This window comes from Trachypithecus francoisi, unplaced genomic scaffold (assembly GCF_009764315.1).
Source record: "Trachypithecus francoisi isolate TF-2019V2 unplaced genomic scaffold, Tfra_2.0 Lachesis_group9, whole genome shotgun sequence".
Taxonomy (NCBI): Eukaryota; Metazoa; Chordata; class Mammalia; order Primates; family Cercopithecidae; genus Trachypithecus; species Trachypithecus francoisi.
In genome coordinates this window covers 37,560,327-37,586,790 of record NW_022681474.1, presented here as the reverse complement: position 1 = coordinate 37,586,790, position 26,464 = coordinate 37,560,327, and the positions used below count along the sequence as shown (strand labels likewise).

At 40.8% G+C, this 26,464-nt stretch overlaps 1 protein-coding gene across 3 annotated transcripts in view; it reads left to right on the top strand.

Moving 5' to 3' along the window:
- The window catches only part of CFAP70 (cilia and flagella associated protein 70), a 109,258-nt gene extending 83,820 nt beyond the window's left edge, over nt 1-25,438 (top strand). For all 3 annotated transcript variants that reach the window (XM_033209598.1, XM_033209597.1, XM_033209599.1), the window contains 8 exons: nt 32-190; nt 1,332-1,453; nt 2,975-3,127; nt 3,712-3,873; nt 5,300-5,389; nt 8,532-8,633; nt 22,991-23,038; nt 25,146-25,438. In XM_033209598.1, coding sequence (XP_033065489.1) covers nt 32-190; nt 1,332-1,453; nt 2,975-3,127; nt 3,712-3,873; nt 5,300-5,389; nt 8,532-8,633; nt 22,991-23,038; nt 25,146-25,226 — 917 coding nt within the window. In that variant the 3' untranslated portion in view covers nt 25,227-25,438. The remainder of the gene's footprint in view (nt 1-31; nt 191-1,331; nt 1,454-2,974; nt 3,128-3,711; nt 3,874-5,299; nt 5,390-8,531; nt 8,634-22,990; nt 23,039-25,145) is intronic.
- The last annotated feature ends 1,026 nt before the right edge of the window (nt 25,439-26,464 follow it).

Genomic DNA, 26,464 nt, shown 5'->3' with positions numbered 1-26,464 from the left:
TTTATTTTTCATTAAAATTTAATCTGTTTAGGACCAGGAGCTGCATTATCTATTCTAGACAAATTTCTTGAAGAATCCTCCAAACTACAGTCTGATTCACAAGAACCCATTCTGACTACACAAACTTGGAATCCAAATATAAACCAAAAACCATCTAACACATTTATCAAGGAGATACCAACAAAGAAAGGTAACTAGAAATAAAGATTTCCACTTGGAAGAGGGGCATAAGCTAGACAAGAATGAAGACTCTTTTTTTTTGAGACGGAGTCTTGCTCTGCCACCCAGGCTGGAGTGCAGTGGCCGGATCTCAGCTCACTGCAAGCTCCGCCTCCCGGGTTTATGCCATTCTCCTGCCTCAGCCTCCCGAGTAGCTGGGACTACAGGCGCCCGCCTCGTCGCCCGGCTAGTTTTTTTTTTTTTTTTGTATTTTTAAGTAGAGACAGGGTTTCACCGTATTAGCCAGGATGGTCTCGATCTCCTGACCTCGTGATCCGCCCGTCTCGGCCTCCCAAAGTGCTGGGATTACAGGCTTGAGCCACCGCGCCCGGCCATGAAGACTCTTATGATGATGAAATGGCAATGCTGACTTGTTTGAAGTTGGTAACTAGGCTCTGAAATCCAAACTCAATGGTGTAACTCTCTCAGTAAGCAAGGATTTTGTATTTAGCTCACAGAAGTAGCCAACTACAGACCTATGATTTCCTAACAGTTCTTCATTTTTAAAAAACATCTACAAACTGTGTTTCACCTTCAAGAAGATCTGAATACTTTTTAAAACCTTTTTATTTGGTTGTACTTGCATTTGGAACCACAAGTAGATTTACCTTGAGAACCTTTGAGTTCTCCTTTTTGGGGACCATTGCTAGAGAGCAGTCAATTGCTTTCTAGATTATGATCCCTCTCATGTATTAGATAAGAAGACTCTCTGCTACGTGAAGGTATCTGAATTTCTTTCTTTTTTTTTTTTTTTTTTTGAGATAGAGTCTTGCTCTGTCGCCAGGCTGCAGTGCTGTGGCGCGATCTTGGCTCACTGCAACCTCCGACTTCTTGGTTCAAGCAATTCTCCTGCCTCAGCCTCCCAAGTAGCTGGGATTACAGGCACGTGCCACCATGCCCAGATAATCTTTGTATTTTTAGTAGAGATGGGGTTTCACTGTGTTGGCCAGGATGGTCTCAAACTCCTGACCTCATTCATGATCCTCCTGCCTTGGCCTCCCAAAGTGCTGGGATTACAGGCATGAGCCACTGCACCCAGACGAGTGTATCTGAATTTCTGACACTTTTTCTATTATATCCAATCTTCAATCCTTTTAATGTAATGTTTTCAGACGCATCAAAATGTCAAGATTCATCAGCTCTTCTGCATCCCGGCCTTTATTATGGTGTTTCTCAAACTACCACCATCTTCATGGAGACCATACGTTTCTTGATGAAAGTCAAGGCTGTGCAGGTCAGAATATTTGGAAAAGGGCAAGTAGATGGAAAGATTTTAGCAAACTCCTTATTCTATCCATAATGGTATCTTTCAAGCTTAGATATTTGTGAAACAGAAATCAAACATGCTTTTGAGAGCATACTTTAAGCCCAACGGGAAGAACATCCAAACATGAACCACTCTTTGCACATGGCAGCAGAAGACCTCACTGCAAGTTCTGCTCCCTGTAGAATACCAACAGAGCTAAATCAGACTCTAAGGCATATGTTGCCTGATATCACTTTATTATGGGAATTCATTTTGTGAGTGTTGGGGATTCACAGAAGCCAAATCCTTCCCTTCTTCCCTTCTAGGTTTGATCCAAGTAGAAACATACACAGTACTATATTGGAGAATAAAAATATTAGCTTATTTTTATTGGTAAAACTGGGCTGGAGAATGGAACTGGTCCCACAATTGACTTACCCATGCAGTCACAGGTAGAGCAGCTGAAGAACTGAAGTCTCCTCTCAGAGAGGAAGAGCATCCTAGGTGGTCTGCTTATCACATGGGAAGCAAGAAGTATATTCATGAGCAAGCAGTAGGAGAGAGCAAGATACAGGAGCCAAGAGTGTTTGGTTTTGATCCTGCCAAGTGCATGCCCTACTCGAAGGCGGGCAAACTCAAGAAAGGGCAAGAATTATCAACTGGGTGGGATTGAGCTATATTAAGCAGGAGCCTTTAACATATTAACCCTCCTCAAAATAGAAACAGACTCTCTTCTTCCACAGCTAAATAAGTCATTAGCACCCCCGGGTCAGAGACCCAGAAAGCAGGTAGAAAAAATAGCTGCGTTCCCTCTAGTATTCTCCTAAAAAGATATAAGTGTAATGTAGAATTTTTTACATTATAGACTGAGATGGGAACAGTGGGAGATGAAAAGAAGGATTTACCTTCGACTTAAGAAGCGTATCTAACTTTGTTAAATTTGTAGGTCTTATAAAGTGTAAAAAGCAAAGATTTGGCCAGGCATGGTGGCTCACCTGCATAATTCCAGCACTTTTGAGAAGCCAAGGCAGGAGGATTGCTTTGAGGCCAGGAGGCTGCAGTAAGCCAAAACACACATTTATGTTTCTAAGATTTCAAGTCTAGATTGTTAGAAAGGCAGTTTTACCTCACTTAAGTTTCCTTACAATGTCAACTGCCTGAAAATGTTACCTCCTTTGTAAATGGGGTGGTTGATGATGTGCCTTTGTCTGCTGCATAATAAATACAGTCTAACACTCACCTAGTATGATGACTAACAAGACCAGAGTTGTACAATATTGCAAGTTATTCACTTGGAAATGTCTTCATTTGGTGACTAGGTGAATAGCTGGTAATGAAACTATGAAGTGCAGAATGTTTGTAATTCACCCTTTACCTTTTGAAGTTGAGGATAATTATTTCATTCTGTAATACATTTCTAGTTGTTTATTATTAGAGGCAGAATCCTTCAACCAGAAAAGATACAATGCAGCCATTTATATGCTCCTTATAATCTGATTTTCCTTGCAGTATGTGCACAGAGTGCTTGCACATGAGCTGTTATGCCCTCAAGGAGGCCCCAGCTGTGAATATTACTTGGTGCTGGCCCAGACACACATTCTTAAGAAGGACTTTGCCAAGGCAGAGGAATACCTTCAACAAGCAGCCCAAATGGACTACCTGGTAATGACTTTTGCTAAAGCCTCTTGAGTCTGGAGAAGGGGCTTTATTTAAAGGTGGTGATGCCTCCCAGTTACTCGGGAGGGTGAGGCAGGAGAATCGCTTGAACCTGGGAGGCGGAGGTTGCAGTGAGTGGAGATTGCACCATTGCACTCCAGCCTGGGTGACAGTGCAAGACTCCGTCTCAAAAAAATAAAAATAAAGTAATCATGAGTTTTGCAAAGGGCAGAGAAAAGGATATATTTAGCTGATAGTGTTTATTTCAGTTTTTCTAGATTTCTTCTATTTTCTCATGTGAACAGTATTGGGGTTATGCTTGAATGTTTTTCTTAATATTTACTCCACACCCAAAATGGCTTTGAAGAATGCAAGAAAGAAATCTGAGAGCAGACCTAGAAAAATGTCTCCCAGTACAATTAAATGGTTATGTTTCTGAGTGCTCTTAGAAAAAGAAAACACTTGATCTGAAAAAGAGAAGAGAAAGGAAATGGACTTTATCTATCTAAATGTAAATGTTAAACAAAGACCATCAAGGTACTTTTAAATGCTACCTTATCCCATATACTACTTGTTTTTCACTTTCCCAGAACCCCAATGTCTGGGGCCTGAAGGGCCATCTCTATTTTCTGAGTGGAAATCATTCTGAGGCCAAAGCATGCTATGAACGAACCATTAGCTTTGTAGTGGATGCTTCTGAGATGCACTTCATCTTCCTGCGGCTGGGGCTCATCTATCTGGAAGAGAAAGAGGTGAGGGGTAGAGGATGGGGAGTAACCCCATGGTCTGGGACCTGATTGTAATTCAAGCATTAACATCCATCTGTGTGGACTAAAAATAGTATTATAATAATGACACTTTTACATCCAAAGGTAAAGTGACTTGCCCAACATCAGACAACCAGTAATTAGTGGAAGCAGCATTCAAACTCAGGCAGGCTGAAACCAGAGTTTGTGATTTTAACCATTATGCTACTAAACAGTTCTTAAGAACTCAGTAAATGTTATGTTAGCTAAAATTGTATTCTCAGTAGTAGAAACGTCCTTGGCTTGACTTACCTAGCAGAAGGTGTCATGGACTTCAAAAGGACTTATCTCCAAACTTTCTCCTAAACACAAAGGGTTCTATTTAATCTAGCTGAGGCTAACCCCATTCCATAGGGCACTCTGACCTGACCATGGAAGCAGCCCCTCCCCATATTTTGGGAAATATTCCGAGTTCTTTGAAAAAAAAAAAACCAAACCTTCCTTTTATGGAAAATTTCAATACATACAAAGCAAAGAAAATAGTAGAATGAACCACCATGGACCCATCATCTCACTATAACAATTAACATTCTGCCAAAGGCCTTTTGACTCCCCTGCTTTTGTTTTGACTTTATTGTATTTTTCCCGTCAGAACACCCAGTTGTCTTTTTATTTAATATTAAACAGCAACAGCAACAAGAAATTACAATGCTGTATGATGCAGTGGAAAGCTCACATAGGGCTTGACAGAAATCCCTATCCCACTGTAGTGAAGTATATAAGGAAAAGTTCTCTTTCTGATGTCATTGAAAGCTGCATCTTCAGAGCACTGCTGACTTAGGCAGACCCTGGGCAAGCAGGTCTTAGGCTGTTTGCTGAGGCTCAGCTGTAGATGCATCTCATGTTGGAGGTACAGGACAAGAAATTGTCCCTTCAGGGATATGTCCTTTGAAAGTTTGTCTTTTGAGTTTTTCTAAAATTCTAAGATCTTTTACAACAAAGGGAATAGATTTCCAGAATGATGAGGCTGTATCAAGTACACCTTTTAGTCCAGAGATTGTATGTTTGTCATGCCACCACATGATGTTGCATTTAAGTGAAAGAGGGTAATCCATGAAGTCGAGGTGGAATTCAGATAATCATGATGGTTGCCCCCGCTTTCAATGTAACTCCTTGCCTCAACTCTTACAGAGACTATAAATATCTTTGGAACTACTTCCAAGTGAAAGTCTGCCCTTTCATGTGATCTATCCATCTCCTCTCACCAATCTTCTTGCAATAACTCCCTTAAGGTAGACATAAAAGTACAATTAAAGGTCTTGCTTGACTTAGATTGTTCTGGAGAGCAACTATCAGAGATCCCATGATCATCCCAGCAATACGGGGTTTGAAGCTTCTGGAATAGTAGCTTAGTGGTGCTTTCTTTCTACAGTATGAAAAGGCAAAGAAAACCTACATGCAAGCCTGTAAGAGATCACCTTCATGCCTTACCTGGCTAGGACTGGGAATCGCCTGCTATCGGGTAAGAGGATGAAGGCTTGAGACTAGGGCTGTGCATACAGCTGACCTTGATTCCTTGGCCTTCCAAGCATCCTGGGAGTTTGTAATAGCAATCAGGGCTGTCTGCTGTAATGAGAAGTTGTTCTTCACAGGTGTTCAGCGAACTGAAGGTCACTTAACTCTAACTAGAAAAATAAAAGATCTTTTAAAAAAATCCCAGAAAAACCTGAACCAAGAAGCTATATAATAAAAAAATTTCATGTTATTTGGTATAGACACTCTTTTGTGATATTATCTGTAAGAAAAAGGTGATATGGGAGATGAAGAATCTATTCAAGTCAATTAAAGAAACTGACACTTACTAAGCACTGTGACCCTTCAATATGGAGGAGGAGTTGCTGTAGCTTCTGGTAGAAGCTTTTGCTCTGCTTCTCCTAAAAACTCTTAACCTTCCCTCATTTCCTCCAGTCTTCAAAGAGGCAAACATCCTCTTGTTCCTGCGTAATTTCTTCAGGTGTATTATTGATTCCATGCCTCTCCTTTTCTTTGAATACCTTACTCATTTATGTATGTATGTATGTATGTATGTGTGTATGTTTTTAAGAGGGAGTCTCGCTCTGTCTCCCAGGCTAGAGTGCAGTGGTGCAGTGGTGTCACCTCAGCTCACTGCAATCTCCGCCACCTGTGTTCAAGTGATCCTCCTGCCTCAGCCACCTGAGTAGCTGGAATTATAGGTGCCCACCACCATGCCAGGCTAATTTTTGTATTTTTAGTAGAGATGGGGTTTCACCATATTGGCCAGGCTGGTTTTGAACTCCTGACCTCAAGTGATCCACCTGGCTTAGCCTCCCAAAGTGCAGGGATTACAGGCATGAGCCACCTCACTTAGCCCCTCATAGCTATTTTTCAACCATAAAGATAATATGTGTTCATTATAGAAACTTTAGAAGAAGCCAGGAGCAGTGGCTCACACCTGTAATTCCAGCACTTTGGGAGGCTGAGGCAGAAGGATCTCTTGAACCTAGGAGTTTGAGAGAAACCAACCTGGGCAACAGAGCAAGATCCACATCTCTACTAAAACATTAAAAATTAACCAGGCATGGTGGCATGTGCCTCTAGTCCCAGATATTTGGGAGGCTGAGGTGGGAGGATTGCTTGGTGGGAACACAGAAGTTAGAGGCTGCAGTGAGCCATGATCGTGCCACTGCACTCCAGCCTGGGTGACAGAGCAAAACCTCATCTCTAAAAGGAAATAGACAGATACAAAATATGAAGAAAACATTAAAGTATCCATAACTCCACAAGTTGATGATAACCACTGTTAACATTGAATGCATTTTCCTCCTGTCTTTTTTTCATATATATGAAAGCAATTTTAATGTATAAAATGTAAATATTTACTGCTTTGTAACCTTTTTTCTACTTAACAGTATAGTATTGGTATCTTCTTACAGCTCTGTCACCCAGGCTGGAGTGCAGTGGCATCATCTCGACTCACTGCAACCTCCGCCTTCTGGGTTCAAGTGATTCTCCTGCCTCAGCCTCCTGAATAGTTGGGATTACAGGTGTGTGCCACCACACCCAGCTGATTTTTGTGTTTTTAGAGAGACGGGGTCTCACCATGTTGGCTAGGCTGGTCTGGAACTCCTAACCTCAGGTGATCCTCCCACTGCAGCCTCCCAAAGTGCTGGGATTACAGGCATGAGCCACCGCACCCGGCCTGTGTTTTGTTTTTCACACATCTGTCAGTGAGCTCTTTGAGGGCAGATATTGTATTTTATTTATTTACTTGAGACAGGGTCTTGCTGTCACCCAGGCTGGTGTACAGTGGCTTAATCTCAGCTCATTGCAATCCCTGCCTCCAGGGCTTGGTTGATCCTCCTGCCTCAGCCTCCTGAGTACCTGGGACTACAGGATTTTATTTTTTTATTCCCAGCATCTAGCATACTGCCTGACACAGAGCAAATCCTTGGCAAATGTAGGTTGATTAAATAATGAATCAATGTCTCAGAGACTTCAAAGTGTGGGCCAATCTTGTCTTCAGCCTAGAAACCCATTATTTAATTATTTTAAAGCAGAAAAAGTGGGCTGGACACGGTGGCTCACACCTGTAATCCCAACACTTTGGGAGGCCAAGGTGGGCAGATCACTTGAGGCCAGGGATTTAAGACCATCTGGCCAACATGGTGAAACACCATCTGTACTAAAAATACAAAAATTAGCCGGCTGTGGTGGCAGGCATCTGTAATTCTAGCTACTCAGCAGGCTGAGGGAGGAGAATCGATTAAACCTGGGAGGCAGAAGTTGCAGTGAGCCAAAATCATGCCATTGCACTCCAGCCTGGTCAGCACAGCGAGACTCTGTCAAAGAGGAGAGGTGAGGTGAGGTGGGGCAGGATGGGGTGAGGTGAGGTGAAAAAGAAAAAAGAAAAGAGAGGGGAATGGGAGAGGGGAGAGAGAGGAGAGGAAAGGAAAGAGAGGAGAGGGGAGGAAAGAAAAGAGAAAAGAAAAAAGAAAAGAAAAGAGAAGAGCTACTTCATTGGAGAAGGGAGAACCTTTTGGAATGTTTTACAAAGCAACAAAGCAAACTCACAGTTAGGAAGCCAGAGCTCAGAGTGCACCCTAGAGTCTCTGAATACTGCACTGATTGGTCGGGATTGGGCTGTTAATAACTGATATTAGAGGAAAGGAAGCTTTCTGGACAATAGTATTTCAAGCAAATCAGACTTTTACCTCAGGAAAAGGATGCACAATGTAAATTTAAAAAGCTATAAATGTATCTGACGGCCCACAGTATGTGGAGAAATCACTGAATGATGCACACATGAGACTGAGTTCCTGTGAATTTCCAACCTTGCACCTGAAGCTCCATGGTTTATAGATGTCCTGATGGGACCGCTGTAGAGGGAAGGAAGAAAGGGGTATAAGTTAAGAGCTTACTAGGCAGGGTTCCAGAATCCCCAACCTGGCTTTTTAATCAGAGCTCTTCTACTTTTAATTGGTTCGTATATTGAACCACCACATAAGATTTCATTTGAAGAAAAGAGTTCTGATGCTAAAAATATTAAAAAGTTGAAAACCATTGTTATAGGTCGTGTACACCAGTATTATTGGGACATAGTGGTTTCAGCTAAGCTAACTCACATGTCTCATTTTTCTGCGAAGCTGGAGGAGCTCACAGAGGCTGAGGATGCTCTCTCTGAAGCCAATGCACTGAACAACTACAATGCTGAAGTATGGGCATATCTGGCTCTGGTCTGCCTGAAAGTGAGTGTTTATTATCCTTACACAATGCCCTTTTAGGGCACAGAGGTGAGGGGTCAAGTAAGCAAGGGGCAGCAGGTGGCCATTAATGCATGGTAGCTGAAATCTGATAAGCTCTAGGTGTAATCATTATGCTGATGACAAAGGAAGGGCCAAGTCTGGGCAGGATCTACTTGAAACATGCTTAAAAATAATATATTTAGGTGTGTTTCTCTGGAAAGGAAGTTCTAAAAATAGGAGCAATCTTGTATCACAACATAAACTAGGTCAAAGATTGATGAAGGAGATGTTCTACTAGTGTTTCTGAATCATTTCTTCCCATTGAAATGCTGGCTGAGGGTGCTTGTCCTTGATTTAGAGGGGATATTGGGTGGAGGATAATGTGGGAGTTCATGGTAGGTGCTTTACCTATTAAAAATAACTCTCCCATAGTTAGACTTAAATAACTTGCGTATCAGTCTAAGACCATATTGGGAATAATGAAAGCAGCCCTCAGTTTTCCACTGGCTAATATGACACCAAATTGATGGGGAGTATTATTATTATTATTATTTTATTTTATTTTTTTGAGACGGAGTCTCGCTCTGTCGCCCAGGCTGGAGTGCAGTGGCCGGATCTCGGCTCACTGCAAGCTCCGCCTCCCGGGTTTACGCCATTCTCCTGCCTCAGCCTCCCGAGTAGCTGGGACTATAGGCGCCCGCCACCTCACCCAGCTAGTTTTTTGTATTTTTTAGTAGAGACGGGGTTTCACCCTGTTAGCCAGGATGGTCTTGATCTCCTGACCTCGTGATCCGCCCGTCTCGGCCTCCCAAAGTGCTGGGATTACAGGCTTGAGCCACCGCGCCCGGCCGGGGAGTATTATTATAAGTGAAATGAACAAAACAAAAATTACTAGATTTTCTCTTTAGTGTGAATATCCCAGATGTCAATATTTTAAAAATACCTGAGGTCTGGCCAGGTGTAGTGGCTCACACTTGTAACCCCAGCAATTTGGGAGGCTGAGGTGGGTGGATCACTTGAGCTCAGGGTTTGAGACCAACATAGGGAACATGGCAAAACCCTGCCTCTACAAAAAATTAGCCAGGGATGGTGTGGAAAGCCTGTGGTCCCAGCTGCTTTCAAGGGTTGGGGTGGGATGATCGCTTGAGCCTGGGAAGCAGAAGTTGTAGGGTGCTGAGATTGTGCCACTACACTCCAACCTGGGTGACAGAGTGAGACCTCATCTCAAAAAATAAATAAATAAATAAATAAATAAATAAATAAATAAATAAATGAAAATAAAAAGAGTTCTTACCCCAGCTCTCCCCTAACTAGCTCTAGGATCTGAGGCAAGTCACCTTACTTTATTGGGCCTCAATTTCCTCATCTTTAAACTAAAAGGGCCAGTATGGAAGACCATAATATGCTTCTCTTAGAAATTGATAAGTCAAATAGGAAAAAAATAGGATATATATATATACAGATGTATAACCCATTCAACAGGTTTGAGTTCAAACACCAATATAGAACTCTTCACTTAACAATGAGAGGACACATATTCTTTTCAAGTTCAAATGAGTTATTTATAAAAGTTGACCACATGCGAAACCAGAAAGAGGGGTGCAACAAATACATACAGATCACATGGCAGTAAAATGATAAATCAACAACTAAAATAAAGCCCAAAAGACTCACATACCTTTGGAAACTGAAAACATGCTTGTAATTAATAAGTCAATGAAGAAACCTTGTGACACTTCAAACATGAAGTCTTCTGTGCTAGGTAGAAGTCTAAAGATGGCCCCTCCCGTAAGATTAATCTATTAAACACTAATGTAGGTACTGCTGTGAAAAGATTTTGCAGATGTAAATAAAATACCAAATCAGTTGACTTTAAAATACAGATATTATCTGGGTGGACCTGACCCAGTCAGGTAAATCTTCTAAAAGCAGAGTTTTCTCTGGTGGTGGGGGCAGAAAGGAAGTCAGATTTGAAACATAAGAATCATTCAGGCCGGGCGTGGTGGCTCAAGCCTGTAATCCCAGCACTTTGAGAGGCCGAGACGGGCGGATCACTAGGTCAGGAGATTGAGACCATCCTGGCTAACACAGTGAAACCTCGTCTCTACTAAAAAATACAAAAAAAAAAAAAAAAAAACTAGCCGGGCGAGGTGGCGGGCGCCTGTAGTCCCGGCTACTCGGGAGGCTGAGGCAGGAGAATGGCATAAACCCAGGAGGCGGAGCTTGCAGTGAGCTGAGATCTGGCCACTGCACTCCAGCCTGGGCGACAGAGCCAGACTCCGTCTCAAAAAAAAAAAAAAAAAAAAGAATCATTCAGTATAGCATCCCTGGCTTGAATATGGAGAAGGACCACATGTCAAGAAATGTGGGTGGCATCTAGAAGCTAACAGCAGCTCCTGCTGAGAGCCAGCAAGGAAACAGGGACCTTACAGGAAACTACAAGCACAAAGAACTGAATTCTACCAACAACCTGAATAAGCTTGGGAGTACAGTCTTCTCCAGAGCCTGCAGATAAGAACCCAGCACAGATGACAACTTCATTTTGGCCTTGTGAGGCTCTAAGCAAAGAACTAGTTGAATAATGTCAGGCTTCTGATCTATGGAAAATGTGATATGATAAATGGGTGTTATACACAGCAGTAGAAAATTAGGCCTTGTAGTAGATTTTTATAATAATGGTCCCCATTTAATTATGCTGTCATGTCCACATCCTTTGCAATGTTATGTTGCCACTCACTCCCGTCAAGAGACAGAGTCTCTTTCTCATTTCTCCACCCCCTTGAATCTAAGCTAAACTTGTGACTTTCCCTGACCAGTCGAATATGGTGGAAGTGACATTGTGTGAATTATCAGAGGTTAGGCTTTTAGAAGCCTTCAGCTACCACTCTTGCTCTCTTGAAACTGTGGGACCACTGTGCTGTGAAGAAGCCCAGTTTAGCCTGTAGAAGGCTATAGGAGTCCACATGGAAGAGAACTGAACCACTCCAGCCAACAGCCAACATTAACTGCTATTTGAGTAAGGTTTTCTTGGATCCTTAGGTCCTAGCCAAATTGTCATATGACCTCAGCTGCATGAGTGATCTCCGGGAAAACCAGCAAAACAGTCCAAATTATCTGTAGAATTTTGAGAAATAACATATTGTATTTTAAGCCATTAAGTTTTGGATTGGTGTACTATACTTCAGTAAGTAATTGAAATGAGGCTGAATAAAAACAAAGCCAATATATATTAGAATTATGGGATAAAATTAAAGCAACAAATAGAGGGTAATTTGTAGCCTTAAATACATATGTTAGAACAAAGATTGAAAATCAATGGATTAATTATTTAAATAAATAAAGTAGTAAAGGGAAAGCAAGGAAACCCAAAGAAATGATAATTGAGAAAATGATAAGGAGTAGAAATAAATGAAAATTTCAACAAGGACATAATAGGATTGACAAAATTATGAGCTGTTTTTTGCAGAGACTAGTGAACAGACAAACCTCTTGCATGACTAAGAATTTTGTTTAAAATGGGAAGACACAAATAATATTAGCAGCAAAATGGAGACTAAATTAAAATCATTGGCTATTCTTATTCTATTAATTATTTAAAAAACTAAATCATTGGCTAAAATTAGTACCCATTCATGACTTTTTAAAAAAACAAACTAGCTTTTTTAAAATCTGAAACTACATGTCCCAAAATCTAAGCTATTATATGAAATGGTGAAAAGTTAGAAGCATTCCTTTTGACGTCAGGAACAAGATAAGGAAAATGTTATTGTCACTTCTACTTGAAACTATACTGGAGGTTCCATTAAGGCAATAACACATGTACATACACACATAAAAGAAATTGAAGGTAAAAGGATTAGGTAGGAACCCAAGAAAATCTACAAGCAAACTGAAATATGTAATAAAAGCGTTCAGTACTGAAATGGTAGATAATAAACTAACAATGATGGTTACTACTCAGGGCAGTCATTGGGGAACAGAGTGTATAAGGAGACAGGTGGAAGCAAAACTTAATGTATGCTTTATTATATTCTTTTGACTTTTGAATAATATAAATGTAGTCAATGAAGATTAACACAAAGAAGTAGATGGACAAACCTGCTGGATAAAAGATCAATATAAAAATCAATATCGGCCGGGTGTGGTAGCTCAAGCCTGTAATCCCAGCACTTTGGGAGGCCGAGACAGGCAGATCACAAGGTCAGGAGATCGAGACCATCCTGGCTAACCCGGTGAAACCCTGTCTCTACTAAAAAATACAAAAAACTAGCCAGACGAGGTGGTGGGTGCCTGTAGTCCCAGCTACTTGGGAGGCTGAGGCAGGAGAATGGCCTAAGCCCGGGAGGCAGAGCTTGCAGTGAGCGAGATCCAGCCACTGCACCCCAGCCTGGGCAACAGAGCGAGACTCTGTCTCAAAAAAAAAAAAAAAAATCAATGTCATCAAAATCAGGAACAATCAGTTTGAAAGTCTGATTTTTAAAATCCCATTCGAGACCTGTGTGGAGAAAATCATAAGACTGCATTGTAAAAGAAAATCTAATAGAAAGATATACCATGTCCATGGGCAGGAAGTTTTGATGACATAAAGATGAAAGTTTTCCCTAAATTAATATCTAAGTTTAAGGCAATTCCAATAAAAATCATAACACAAGATTTTCAAGGAACTTGATGAGATACATCCTAAAATTCACTTGGTTAAATAAAGGCCAAAAAAAAAAAAAATAGATATGACAGTATGGAAGAAAGAGTAAGGAGGAAGGGCTTTCCTATTAAATATCAAACCTTATTATGAAGCTGCAACAATTAACACTGAGTGCTATTAGTGTAAGAGTAGGTAAGTGAAACAATTGGCAGACAGAAATAGACCGACATATATATGGAAACTTAGCTTTTGAGTAGATAGTATTTAAAAGTAATTGGAGTTTTCTAGAAATTTACCATGATGCGTTTCCTCTAGCAATTTGAAAATGAGTGTGCACAAATTATTAATTACAGCATATTGCAATTGCAAAATAATGGAAACAACCTAAATGGAGTTCATTTATTAAGCATGGGAGAATATTTACATAAATTACGGTATATTCACATAATGGAGTACTATGCAGCTGAAAAAATAATGAGGAAGATCTCTATGAACTGATGTGGAATGATTTTCAGTTTATATTATTCAGTAAAAAAAGTGAAGTGCAATATTATACCACCTTTTCTATAAGAAAGAAGGAAAAAGAAGAAAATAAACATGAATCTCTTCTTTAGTGCAAAAAGAAGCACAGGAAGGATAAACCAGAGATTAATGAGAGTAGATTCTACAGGACATGACTGGGCATGGGTAGAGGAGGGAGGAAATGAGGGGGATGACACTGTGATTGTCCCTATTTGTAGAGTTCTGACTTTTGGGACCATGCTAATGTTTCATATATTTTTTAAAAAAGAAAATCAGCAAGAAATGGGGAGACTCAATAATTACGTACAAACAAAACCAAATAAAATTGTATTTCAAATGAATAACGTAATTACACTGACAATGCAGAAAAATAATTAACTCGTAGTACTTTTGAAAACATTCTTTGCAGTGTAGACTAATACATACTATATATCAGGCTAAAGAGAAAAAAAAACCTTTATACACATTTAAAGTATAGTTTGAGGCTTCATTTTTGCAGAGGCATGAGTTAGCAGTTCTGAAATTACTAGGTATTCTATGATTTAACAAATAATTATGTTGTGGATAATGGGAGTCACATTTTTCACTGTGCTTCAAAGGAAGTTACAAATGTGGAAACAAGGATAGAATAACCTTGTAGTGGTGAATTAGAATGGGAGATACTGATAAGAGCTCATTGTTTGATAGATTAAATAGATACAGGTATAAATAGGTAGAAATATATGTGTATTTATAGAAATATATTCATATGTGTCTAAATACCTGTGTCTCAAAAATAAATAGTGGTGGCAGGGGCCATAAGCACATCTAATGCTCAGGTCTTGGTTTCTAAATCCGTTTAAGAAATAGGGGATTTGTCCACTTTAGAAGGAAAGGGTTTGTGGGGGGACCAGAGGCTTCTTGGAAGATGGCCAAAAATTCCAGAACTAGTGCACGGAAAGTGAAAGATGAGTCTGAGATGTCTTGTTGAGTCAGAAAGTAAAAAATGTTCAAAGAAAGACTGGCACATATCAAAACGGCATAGGGAAAAATAAAAGAAACAGGAACTAGCTTAAAGTGGGGACTCCCGCTGGCTCAAACAAGGATAATTTGAGCATCCAAATAAATAATTGTAGAAAAGGATTACAAATAAGAATCTATGAGCCCACAGTGATATAATTAAACAAATAAGTGGTAGAGAAAGGAGAGCTTACGATCAAAGGCCAACTGCTAAATGTATGAAGAATGATGGAATTGGAAAATCGCAATTTGGAAACCATCATAATAGATTCAGTGGACAATCATCGATGTATGCTAAAATTATGGTTGAAAAGTTCAAGGAGTAAGAGAATATTTCATAGTCTCAAAGTATCTCCTCACAAAATACTTATTAATTACAAAGGGGACAATAGTAACATTAGAGTAGAAAAACGTAGCAGATAGCAATGTAATAAATGATCAAAGTTAACATCACAAGTATTGAGATAAGCGTCTTGTGCTTCCTCATATGGTGCACTGAGAACACAGCATTTTTATGGTATTCCTGTTAAATGTTCATAACCTGATATGATTATGAGGGAACATCAGACAAACATGAATTGGGGAATAGTTTACAAAATAGCACTCTGTATTTTTAAAACAAAAATGCCAATGTCACGAAACACAAAGACTCAAGAACTATTCCAGATTAAAAGAAACTGGAGACATAAATAATGAATACAATGCGTGATCTTGAATTTTATTTTATTTTCTTTTTTTTTTTTTTTTTTTTTTTGAGACAGAGTCTCGCTCTGTCGCCCAGGCTGGAGTGCTGTGGCCGGATCTCAGCTCACTGCAAGCTCCGCCTCCCGGGTTTACGCCATTCTCCTGCCTCAGCCTCCCGAGTAGCTGGGACTACAGGCGCCCGCCACCTCGCCCGGCTAGATTTTTTGTATTTTTTAGTAGAGACGGGGTTTCACCGTGTTAGCCGGGATGATCTCGATCTCCTGACCTCGTGATCCGCCCGTCTCGGCCTCCCAAAGTGCTGGGATTACAGGCTTGAGCCACCGCGCCCGGCCAAATTTTATTTTCTTATAAAGGACATTATTGGGTTGGGTGTAGTGGCTCATGCCTGTATTCCTGGCACTTTGGGAGGCCAGTTGAGCTCTGGAATTTAAGAACAGCCTGGGCGACATAGTGAGACCTTATCTCTACAAAACATTAAAAAAATCAGCTGGGCATGATGGCACCTTGTAGTCCCAGCTACTTGGGAGGCTGAGGCAGGAGGAGGATTGCTTGAGCCCAGGAGGTCGAGGCAGCAGTGAGCTGTGTTCACACCACTGCACTCCAGTCTGGGCGATACAGCAAGATCCTGTCTCAAATAAATGAATGAGTGAATGAAGAAATGAATGAATGATATTATTGGAACAATTGGAAAAATCTTGATAAGGTCTATAGATTAGATAATAGTATTCTATCTATACTAACTTCCTGATTGTGATAATGGTACTGTGGTTATATAGGGGAATATCTTTGATTTTAGAAAACACACCCTAAAGTACTAAAATTGAATCATATCTCTAATTTACTTGCAAATGTTCAGGAAAAGTTAGGTGTGTGTTTATATAGATATACACACACATATATACTTTAACTTTTCTATATATTTTTAACTTTTCTATATTTTTCTAACTTTTATACACACACACATACAGTAATCCCTCCTTGTCCCCCAGGGATATGTTCCAAAACCCCCTATGTTATAGTGGATACCTATAACAAAAGATAGTACTGAATCCTATATATACTATGCATGAATTTCTTTTCAAAAATAATTATTAAGCTTTTTTCTAATAGCCCACAGGTGCTACTAAATATTCACAATTTCTTTTTCCTTCTTCACAATTTCATGGATAAAAGATAAATTCATATCACAGATCTCAGCAACCTTAGCACACAATTTTTTTTCTTTCCTGATTTAAGTCAAGAGCTTTCACCTTTTCATGAAAAGGAAGTACTTTATGGCTTCTCTTTGGCATATCCAAATTGCCAGCATCACTACTTTTGTGCTTTGAGTCTGTTATTAAGTAAAATAAGGGTGGCTTGAATACAAGCACTGTGAGATCGTGACAGCTGAACTGATAACGGAGAGATTTATGAAGTGACTAACTGGCAGGTAACGTCTACAGTGGGGATATGCTGGACAAAGGGATGACTCATGTCCTGGGAGGAATGGCACGAGATTTCATCACGCTCCTCATAACAGCAGTATGCATTTTAAAACCTATGAGTTGTTTATTTCTGGAATTTTCTATGTAATATTTTCAGATATTGGTGGGCTGAGGTTGATCTTGGGTGAGTGAAGGTGTGGAAAGCAAAACCTCAGATAAGGGGGACTACTGTATACATATATATGTATATGTATACAGTACATGTATTCCTTCCTGAGAGAAGGAAGAGAGAACTGTTTTTGTAACTTTTATTTAATCTGAAATTGTCATAAAAAATTTTAAATACCCCTTAAAATAATGCAGATTGACACCACACTACACACCCACTAGAATAGCTTAAATCAAAAAGATAAGCCAGGCATGGTGGCTCATGCCTGTAATCCCAGCACTATGGGAGGCCAAGGCAGGCAAATTGCTTGAGCCCAGGAGTTTGAGACCAGCTTGGACAGCATGGTGAAACCCCATCTGATATGATTTGGCTGTGTCCCTACCCGAATCTCATCTTGAATTGTAACTCCCACAATTCCCACTTGTTGTGGAAGGAACCAGGTGGGAGGTGACTGAATTATGGGGGTGGCTCTTTTCTGCACTGCTCTCCTGGAGTGAATGAGTCTCACAAGATTGATGGTTTTAAAAACGGGAGTTTCCCTACACAAGCTTCTTTTTGCCTGCTGCCATCCACGTAAGACGTGAATTGCTCCTCTTTGCCTTCCACCATGATTGTGAGGCCTCCCCAGCCACTTGGAATTGTGAGTCCAGTTAAACCTCTTTCCTTTGTAAATTGCCCAGTCTCTGGTATGTCTTTATCAGCAACATGAAAACTAATACAGTAAATTAAAAATACAAAAAAAAAAAAAAAAAACGAAGATTAGCCAGGCGTGGTGGCAGGTGACTGTAGTCCCAGGTGCTTGGGAGGCTGAGATGAGAGAATCACCTGATCCTGGAAGGTTGAGGCTGCAGTGAGCCCCTGTGATGGCACCACTGCACTCCAGCCTGGGTGACAGAATGAGATCTTGTCTCAAAAAAAAAAAAAAAAAAAAAAGATAGACAATGCCAAGTATTAACAAGGACGTGGATAAACTGGAATCCTCATACATTACTGATAGGGTTGTAAATTGGTACAACACTTTGGGAAACAGTTTGTCAGATTCTAAAAAAGTTACATATATTTACCATATGTCCCAGCAATTCTACTTCTCTATATCTAGCCAAGAGAAATGAATACATATGTCCACACAAAAATTTGTATATGAATTTTTATCACAGCATTTAATAATAGCACAAAACTGGGAACATTTTACATGTCCATCAGTGAATGGGTAAACAAAATGAGGAATATTTACACAATGGAGTACTACTCAGCAGTTAAAATGAAATTCTGGGCTGGGCGCGGTGGCTCAAGCCTGTAATCCCAGCGCTTTGGGAGGCCGAGACGGGCGGATCACAAGGTCAGGAGATCGAGACCATCCTGGCTAATACGGTGAAACCCCGTCTCTACTAAAGAATACAAAAAACTAGCCGGGCGACGAGGCGGGCGCCTGTAGTCCCAGCTACTTGGGAGGCGGAGGCAGGAGAATGGCGTGAACCTGGGAGGCGGAGCTTGCAGTGAGCTGAGATCCGGCCACTGCACTCCAGCCCGGGCGACAGAGCCAGACTCCGTCTCAAAAAAAAAAAAAAAAAAAAAAAAAAAGAAATTCTGATTCATGTAACAATATGGATAACCTCAAAAATATTATGGTAAGTGAAAAAAGCAAGTCACAGAAGACTATATATTATTTGATTCTATTTACTTGAAATAAGGAAAATAGATCAATGGTTGCCTGGAGCCAAAGGTGAGGATGGAGAGTAAGTGCAAACAGGCATGAAAGAACTTTTTGGAGTAATAAGAGTCTTCTAACACTGGATTGTGCTGATGTTTGCACAACATAACATTAAAATTAGTGAATTTTATGGTATATAAGTTATGCCTTAATATAGCTATTTTTTATAAAGACACTATATAGCACCTGCAAAATGAGAAACAGATGGATTCTTCACTAAATGGCGATGGGACAACTGGCTACTATCCACATTAAAAAAAAATTAGTTCCTTACCTCACACACCACATACAATTCCAACTGGTTTAAAGACCTAAGTTTTTTTTCTTAAGAGATAGGGTCTTGCTCTGTTGCTGAGGCTGGAGTGCAGTGCAGTGGGATGATCCTGGGCTCAAGGGATCCTCCTGCTTCAGCCTCTGGAGTAGCTGGGACTACAGGCATGCACCACCACTCCTGGATAATTTATTTTATTTTATTTTGTGTAGAGACAGAGTCTCACTATGTTGCCCAGGCTAGTCTTGAACTCCTGGCCTCAAATAATCCTCATGCCTCAGCCTTCCAAAGAGCTGTGATTACAGGCATGAGCCTCTATGCCCAGCCCTAAAGATCTAAGATCTGAGTCCTTTTTTTTTCTTTTTTCTTGAGACGGGTTCTTGCTCTGGTACCCAGGCTGGAGTGCAGTGGCAGGAACACAGTTCACTTGCTGCCTCGACCTACTGGGCTCAAATGATCCTACTGCCTCAGCCCCCCAAGTAGCTGGGACAACAGATGTGTGCCACCACGCCTAATTTTTTCATTTTTTGTAGAGACAGAGTCTCACCGTGTTGCCCAGGCTGGTCTTAAACACCTGGGCTCACACGCTCTTTCCCCCTCAGCCTTGCAAAGTGCAGGGATTACAGGCATGAACCACTGCACTCAGCCCTGTGCCCATTTTAAAATCAGATTGTAGAGATTTTTCTTATTGTAGCAGCTATTTATATAACCTGGATGCTAATCCTCTGTTATAAATTCTGCAAATCTTTATAATAAAGTCCTTAAACTTTATTTTAGTGTCTTTTGTTATACATGAGTTTCCAACTTTAAAACTGTGGGAAAATCACTTGAGCCTGGAAGGTTGAGGCTGCAGTGAGCTGTGATTGTGCCACTGCACTCCAGCCTAAATGACAGAGCCAGACCGTGTCTCAAAAAAGAAAAAAAAAAGGAGGGGGAGGGGCATGGGGGACAACATAGGAATATGCAGTTTGCTAATGTGGAGATTGTAAAAGTTAATACATGTATGAGAAGAAGCTCTGTGTCACTAGTAAGCATAAGAATGCAACTTAGAATAATGATGTGGCAGAAATTCACAGCCATCAGATTGGCAAAAATTTAAGTATGGTATTAGCACTTATTGGGGGAACCAGCCCCCAATATTTCAATGTAGGTTCTTTTCTATTTTCCCTAAGTGTCGGCCGGTCTGAAAAATAAAGGGAAGTGTACAAAAGGAGAAATTTTAAAGCTGGGTGTTCGGAGGAGACCTCACATGTTGGCAGGTTCCGTGATGCCCCCTGAGCTGCAAAACCAGCAAGTTTTTATTATGGATTTCAAAAGGGGAGGGGTGTACAAATAGGGTGTGGGTCACAGAGATCACATACCTCAAGGGGAATAAAATATCACAAGGCAAATGGGGGCAGAGCGAGCTCACAAGACCAGTGCGAAATTAGAATTGCTGATGAAATTTCATGTCCCACTGGGCATGCATTATCATTGATAACATCTTATCAGGAGACACGGTTTGAGAGCAGACAACCAGTCTGACTAAAATTTACTAGGCAGGAATTTCCTAATCCTAATAAGCCTGGGGGGCGCTACAGGAGACCAGGACTTATTTCATCCCTTATCTGCAACCGTATAAGACAGACACTTCCAGAGCAGCCATTTTAGAGACATACCCCTGGGAATGCATTCTCTTTCTCAGGGCTGTTCCTTCCTGAGAAAAAGAATTTAGCGATATTTCTCCTATTTGCTTTTGTAAGAAGAGAAATATGACTCTGTTCTCTCTGGCCCCACAGGCAGTGAGGACCAATAGTTATCTCCCTTGTTGCCTGAAAATTGCAGCCATCCTGTTCCTTTTGGATGCCCAGATTTCATATTGTTCAAACACACATGCTCTATAAACAATTTGTGCAGATAACACAATCATCACAGGATCCTGAGGCGACATACATCCTCAGTTTATGAAGATGATGGGATTAAGAGATTAAAGTAAAGATAGGCATAGGAAATTATAAGAGTATTGATTGGGGAAGTGATAAATGTCCATGAAATCTTCACAATTTATGTTCACAGACTGCAGTAAAGACAGGCGTAAGAAATTATAAAAATATTAATTTGGGGAACTAATAAATGTCCATGAAATCTTCACGATTTATGTTCTTCTGCCATGGCTCCAGCTGGTCCCTCCATTCAGGGTCCCTGACTTCCTGCAACAAGCACTGATGAAGATTCTCATAATTGTAATTGGATGTAAATTGGCACAACTACTTTTAAGTACAATGTGGCATTATTTAGTTACATTAGTATCTACAATTTGGCAATGCAATATCTAGATATAATCCTAAGAAAAATACAAGAAGATATGTACAACATCTGTAATCCCAGCTACTCAGGAGGCTGGAGGCAGGAGAATCCCTTGAACCCGGGGGGCAGAGGTTGCAGTGTTGAGATCGTGAGAGTGCTGAGATCGTGCCATTGCACTCCAGGGTGACAGTGAGACTCTGTCTTAAAAAAAAAAAAAAGAGGAAGGAGAAGAAGAAGAAGAAGATATGTACAAGTATGTTTACTGCAGCAGTGTTCATGACAGCAGAAAAATTTTTTTTCAAAATTGTTTTGGCTATTCTGGATGCTCACATCATTTGGGCCTCTGCCACCCTGTGGCAGGAGGGAAACAAAGTAATAGTGGTAGGAAGGGAAGGTGTGCTGGAAAATGCTGCTGGCAATTCGGTGAACTTCAGGTGGGAACATTTCAAAGTGTAGATTTGTAGGAAGTAAGGGTTTAGGGTATGAAAGTTTTGTGAACTAGTAAAACTTTCATATGGACTAGCATTAGTCAGAAAATTGGACTATATATTCCCCAGGTCCCCTTCAGACCCGAACATTCTGTGGTTCTTACATATTTAAGCTTTACCAAGTGACTTTGGATACTCTAAGTTAGTTACTATGTAACAAACTCAAGAAGTAGAATAGGGGATTCATATTATCTCATTTAACTTCTGGAGGAGTGCTTCATGCAAATAATAATATCAACTGGGGGGAGTAGTTAGTGTTCTTATCTCATATCCAGATCTTCATAGAAGTAATTCTGATACCTACTTTTTCTAATTCCTAGAGACAGAGTAATGTAGTAGTTAAAAACTTGGACTCTGGAGTCAAACTGCATTGTTTTAAACCTGGCTCCTCTACTTACTAGCTTCATAACCCTCGCAAGTTACTTATCCTCTCTGTAAACTGGGAATAATAAATAACAGTAGTTAACTCCTAGGTCTTGAGGATTAAGAATGAACTTAAAGCACTAAAAACAATATCAATAATGAAAACAATGTAAATCACATAGTATGGACTGGTAAGTGTTAATTATTATTAACAGAATGGCTTCAGTCCTAAGAGGAACAAATGACTCATGGTGCTTTCAAAAAGGTGAGAGGCCAGGTTATCTTTAAGCTTTTCAAAATGAAGGAGCGCTCTGTTGCCCAGGCTGGAGTGCAGTGGCACAATCTCAACTCACTGCAACCTTCACCTCCTGAAGTGATTCTCCTGTCTCAGCCTTGCGAGTAGTTGGGACTATAGGCATGTGCCACCACACTCGGCTAATTTTGTGTATTTTTAGTAGAGATGGGGTTTCACCGTGTTAGCCAAGATGATCTCAATCTCCTGACCTCGTGATTCACCCGCCTTGGCCTCTCAAAGTGCTGGGATTACAGGCATGAGCCACTGTGCCCAGGCAGGAGGATTTTTTTTTTTTTTTTAAAAACCTTTTTCTCCCTACCGCCTTTCATTTGCTAGCTTTCCCAATGAATTCAGAAGTTTTTAACTGGAAGGTGTAGAAGCCTTTGCCTTAGGTGTAGGTGCCTCTGCCTTAGCTGAGGCAATGTGTTTTCCTTACCATAATGTTTATGACCTGTCATCATCACCAGCTGCTGTACTTTTTTCAGGTTGGGCGGCAATTAGAAGCTGAGCAGGCCTACAAGTACATGATTAAGGTATGACACAGATGCCTCTGTCATTTGCCTGCCCCATGTTGAGGGTGGGAAATTAGGAGGGAGGTACTGGCTTAATTCAGGACTTTCATAATGTGAATAATTTTCTAGAGGCTTTTCTTACCATCTTTGCCATTATTGTGGGGCTGCTGGGTTTGTAATAATAACCTATGTATTATCATGGGTGATCTTTCTTCCAACTCTTTAGAGAGAATATATAATAGTTAATAGAAAGGTAGCCTGGGAGTCAGTCAACCTGAATTATGATTCTGGCTTTGCCGTTAACTTACTGTGTTAATAATATTGTGGGCTTCATTTTCCTCGTGTAATATGTAGGGGTTGGTTTAGTCTAGGGGTCAACAAACATTTTCTGTAAAGGGCAAAATAGGAAATTTTGGGGGATGTGTAGGCCAAACAGTCTGTTGCAACTACTGAACTCTGCACTTATAGTACAAAAGCAGCTATAGATAATACATAAGTGAATGGCTGTATTCCAGTATAATTTTACTTACAAAAAAAACGGGTAGTGGCCAGGCGCGGTGGCTCACGCCTGTAATCCCAGCACTTTGGGAGGCCGAGGTGGCTGGATCACGATGTCAGGAAATGGAGACCATCCTGGCTAACAGGGTGAAAACCCGTCTCTACTAAAAATACAAAAAAATTAGCAGGGCATGGTGGCCGGCACCTGTGGTCCCAGCTACTTGGGAGGCTGAGGCAGGAGAATGGTGTGAACCCGGGAGGTGGAGCTTGCAGTGAGCCTAGATCATGCCATTGCACTCCAGCCTGGGCGACAGAGCAAGACTCCGTCTCAAAAACAAACAAATAAAAAACAGGTAATGAGCTGGATTTGGCTCATGAACAACCCCTGGTCTGTTCTATCAGTTACATATACATATATATTTTGAGACAGAGTCTTGCACTGTTGCCCAGGCTGGAGTGCAGTAGCATGATCTCAGCTCACTGCAACCTCCACCTCCCAGTTCAAGCGATTCTTGTGCCTCAGCCTCCCAAGTAGCTGGGATTACAGGTATATGCCACCATGCCCAGCTAATTTTTGTATTTTTAATAGAGACAGGGCTTTGCTATGTTGGCCAGGCTGGCCTCAAACTCCTGGTCTCAAGTGATCTGCCCACTTCAGCCTCCCAAAGTGTTGGAATTATAGGTGGGGGCCACCATGCCCGGCCTGTTCTATTACTTATGAATTCCAAGTAACTTGACTTGAAAGACAGTGGTTTAAACAAGTTAGTTTTTTCTCATCTAATGAAAAGTCCAGGGCTCATACCGCAGCTCCACAATGTCATCAAGGAACCCAACATCTATCTTTGTGCTCCACTAATTGGAGCATGCAGTTTCTATCCCTCATAGTTGCAAGACAGCCATTGTAGCTTGCTATCATATCCATGTCTCAGGCAAGATAAAGAACAATAAGGGAAAAAGGAAAAAGGGGCCATGCTACTTCACTTCCCTTTAAAGGACTTTCCCTAAATAAAGGGCTTCTCCAGGTGTCCTACCCAATGACTTTAGTTTACATTTACTTGGGCCACAATTGGTCATGACTACCTCTAGCTGCATGGGAAGCAGGAAAATGTGGCTTTTTAGCTGATTGCATTGCTGCCTTGAAAAGAAATTAAGATTTTGTTAGTAAAAAAAAATGGGTATTCAGTAGGCTCCTAGATGCCTCTACTACATATCTAGATTCTAAAACTAAAACCAGATCTAATATAAGCCTATGATTTCTGTCTCTGATTCCCTGATATCACTTGCCAGATGGGAATACTATGCATTAGCCAAGAGATGCTGGTAATAATGTGAACACTTTTTAAAAATAAAAAAGTAGACTTTAATGAAGTTATCTTACAAAAAAAATGTACAAATCATGACTGTTCAAAGTGCTTGATGAATTTTCACAAAGTAAACATATCCATGTAATAACCAGGACAAGGTTCTAAGGTCTTCTACTGGAGTATGAAGTAGGGAATATAGGAAGAGCCAATTCCATCCCTGGGAACTATGTTCTTTAGCTGTAGCCCCACAAAAGAGGGGTCTTCAAAGCCACATAAAGTATATCACATATGACATATGTATTTCCCTTTCTTTCTCTTTAATGTAGCTGAAATTGAAAGATGAGGCTCTGCTTGCAGAGATCCACACACTACAGGAAACAGCTGGCTTTGGAAATCCATCTTTCTGATACCCCTCCAGCTGAACAGTTTTCCGTATGGGACTCTGAGTTCCTTTCCTTCCCAGAGAGTTTCACCATATGAAGTCTGGAGCTGGAGAACGAAAGAATCTTCACCATAAACAGAGACCCATTCATTTATTTCCATTGGCTGTGTTACTGGATGTTTTATTGGTTGACAAGAAACTGGGTCACAATAAAAAATGAAGATATGAAACTCAAAATTCATCAGTGTGGTTCTCGAGTTAACGTATACTGAATTATATGTAGGTATTTAGTTATATAAGTAACTACAGTGTAATTGCTATAATTATATGGCATATATATACATATAATAAAATTAAGGTATAGTGGGGTCATTATTAGGGTTTCTGATGAAAGCTTATTGGATCACTCCTGGAGGAAGTCTGGTGCTAAGGTCTCTGGACAGGTTCAGTTAACTGAAATACAAGAATTAAGGCATCATTTTCAAAGGTGGCCGGAGGAAGACTGCTATGCTGGGTCACTGTATTAGGGCAAAGAGCATGTTAGCCCTTTGGAACTAACAATAAACGAAAAAAGCGGAACAGAGAGGTCTTTGCTGAAGGTGGAGCTATTGACACCTTCTCACCAAACACAGGCAACTTCATGGATCTAAACCACTAGGGATCCAAGGAGACACCATTACTCTCATCACTGAAGCCATATTCTAGGGCTACAGATGTTTAAAAAAAAAATTCATACTTCACCTCTGCCCTGGATCACAGCACGGCAAAAGCAGGAATAACCTCTCCTTTATTTTTTAAGGTGTGATTGCCTCGACAGGGGTGGGACGACAATAGGAGGAAAGGTGAGAGGTAAATTAGTTTTAGTTAACGAGAAGGATAAAGTAAACTCTAGTCACTTATAATCCTTCTCGTAGTCTCGGCCCTGACACTACCTCCTCTGTGAAGTCTTCCTCAGCAAGCATTAGGTCTGCCTTCTCTGCTCGCTCTCCTTGCACTGAGTACTACCGATCGCCCTAGTTTATCTGCTGTCATCTCACGGTCTCCCCAGCGGACTGTGAGCTCCACGAGGAAAGGACAGTGCCCTTTAGTATTTGACTTCCCAGCGTTGCGCCTGGGCACCAACGCTTGCAAGATGGATGGATGTTGTAGCATTTCTCTTGGAGCGCCTGGGATTCGCCCAAAACTTCTGACTCCAGCAGAGACTCACAAGTCTGAGAGGGATCGCACCGCCACGCCCACGAGACACCACGAGAAACGCCTCTT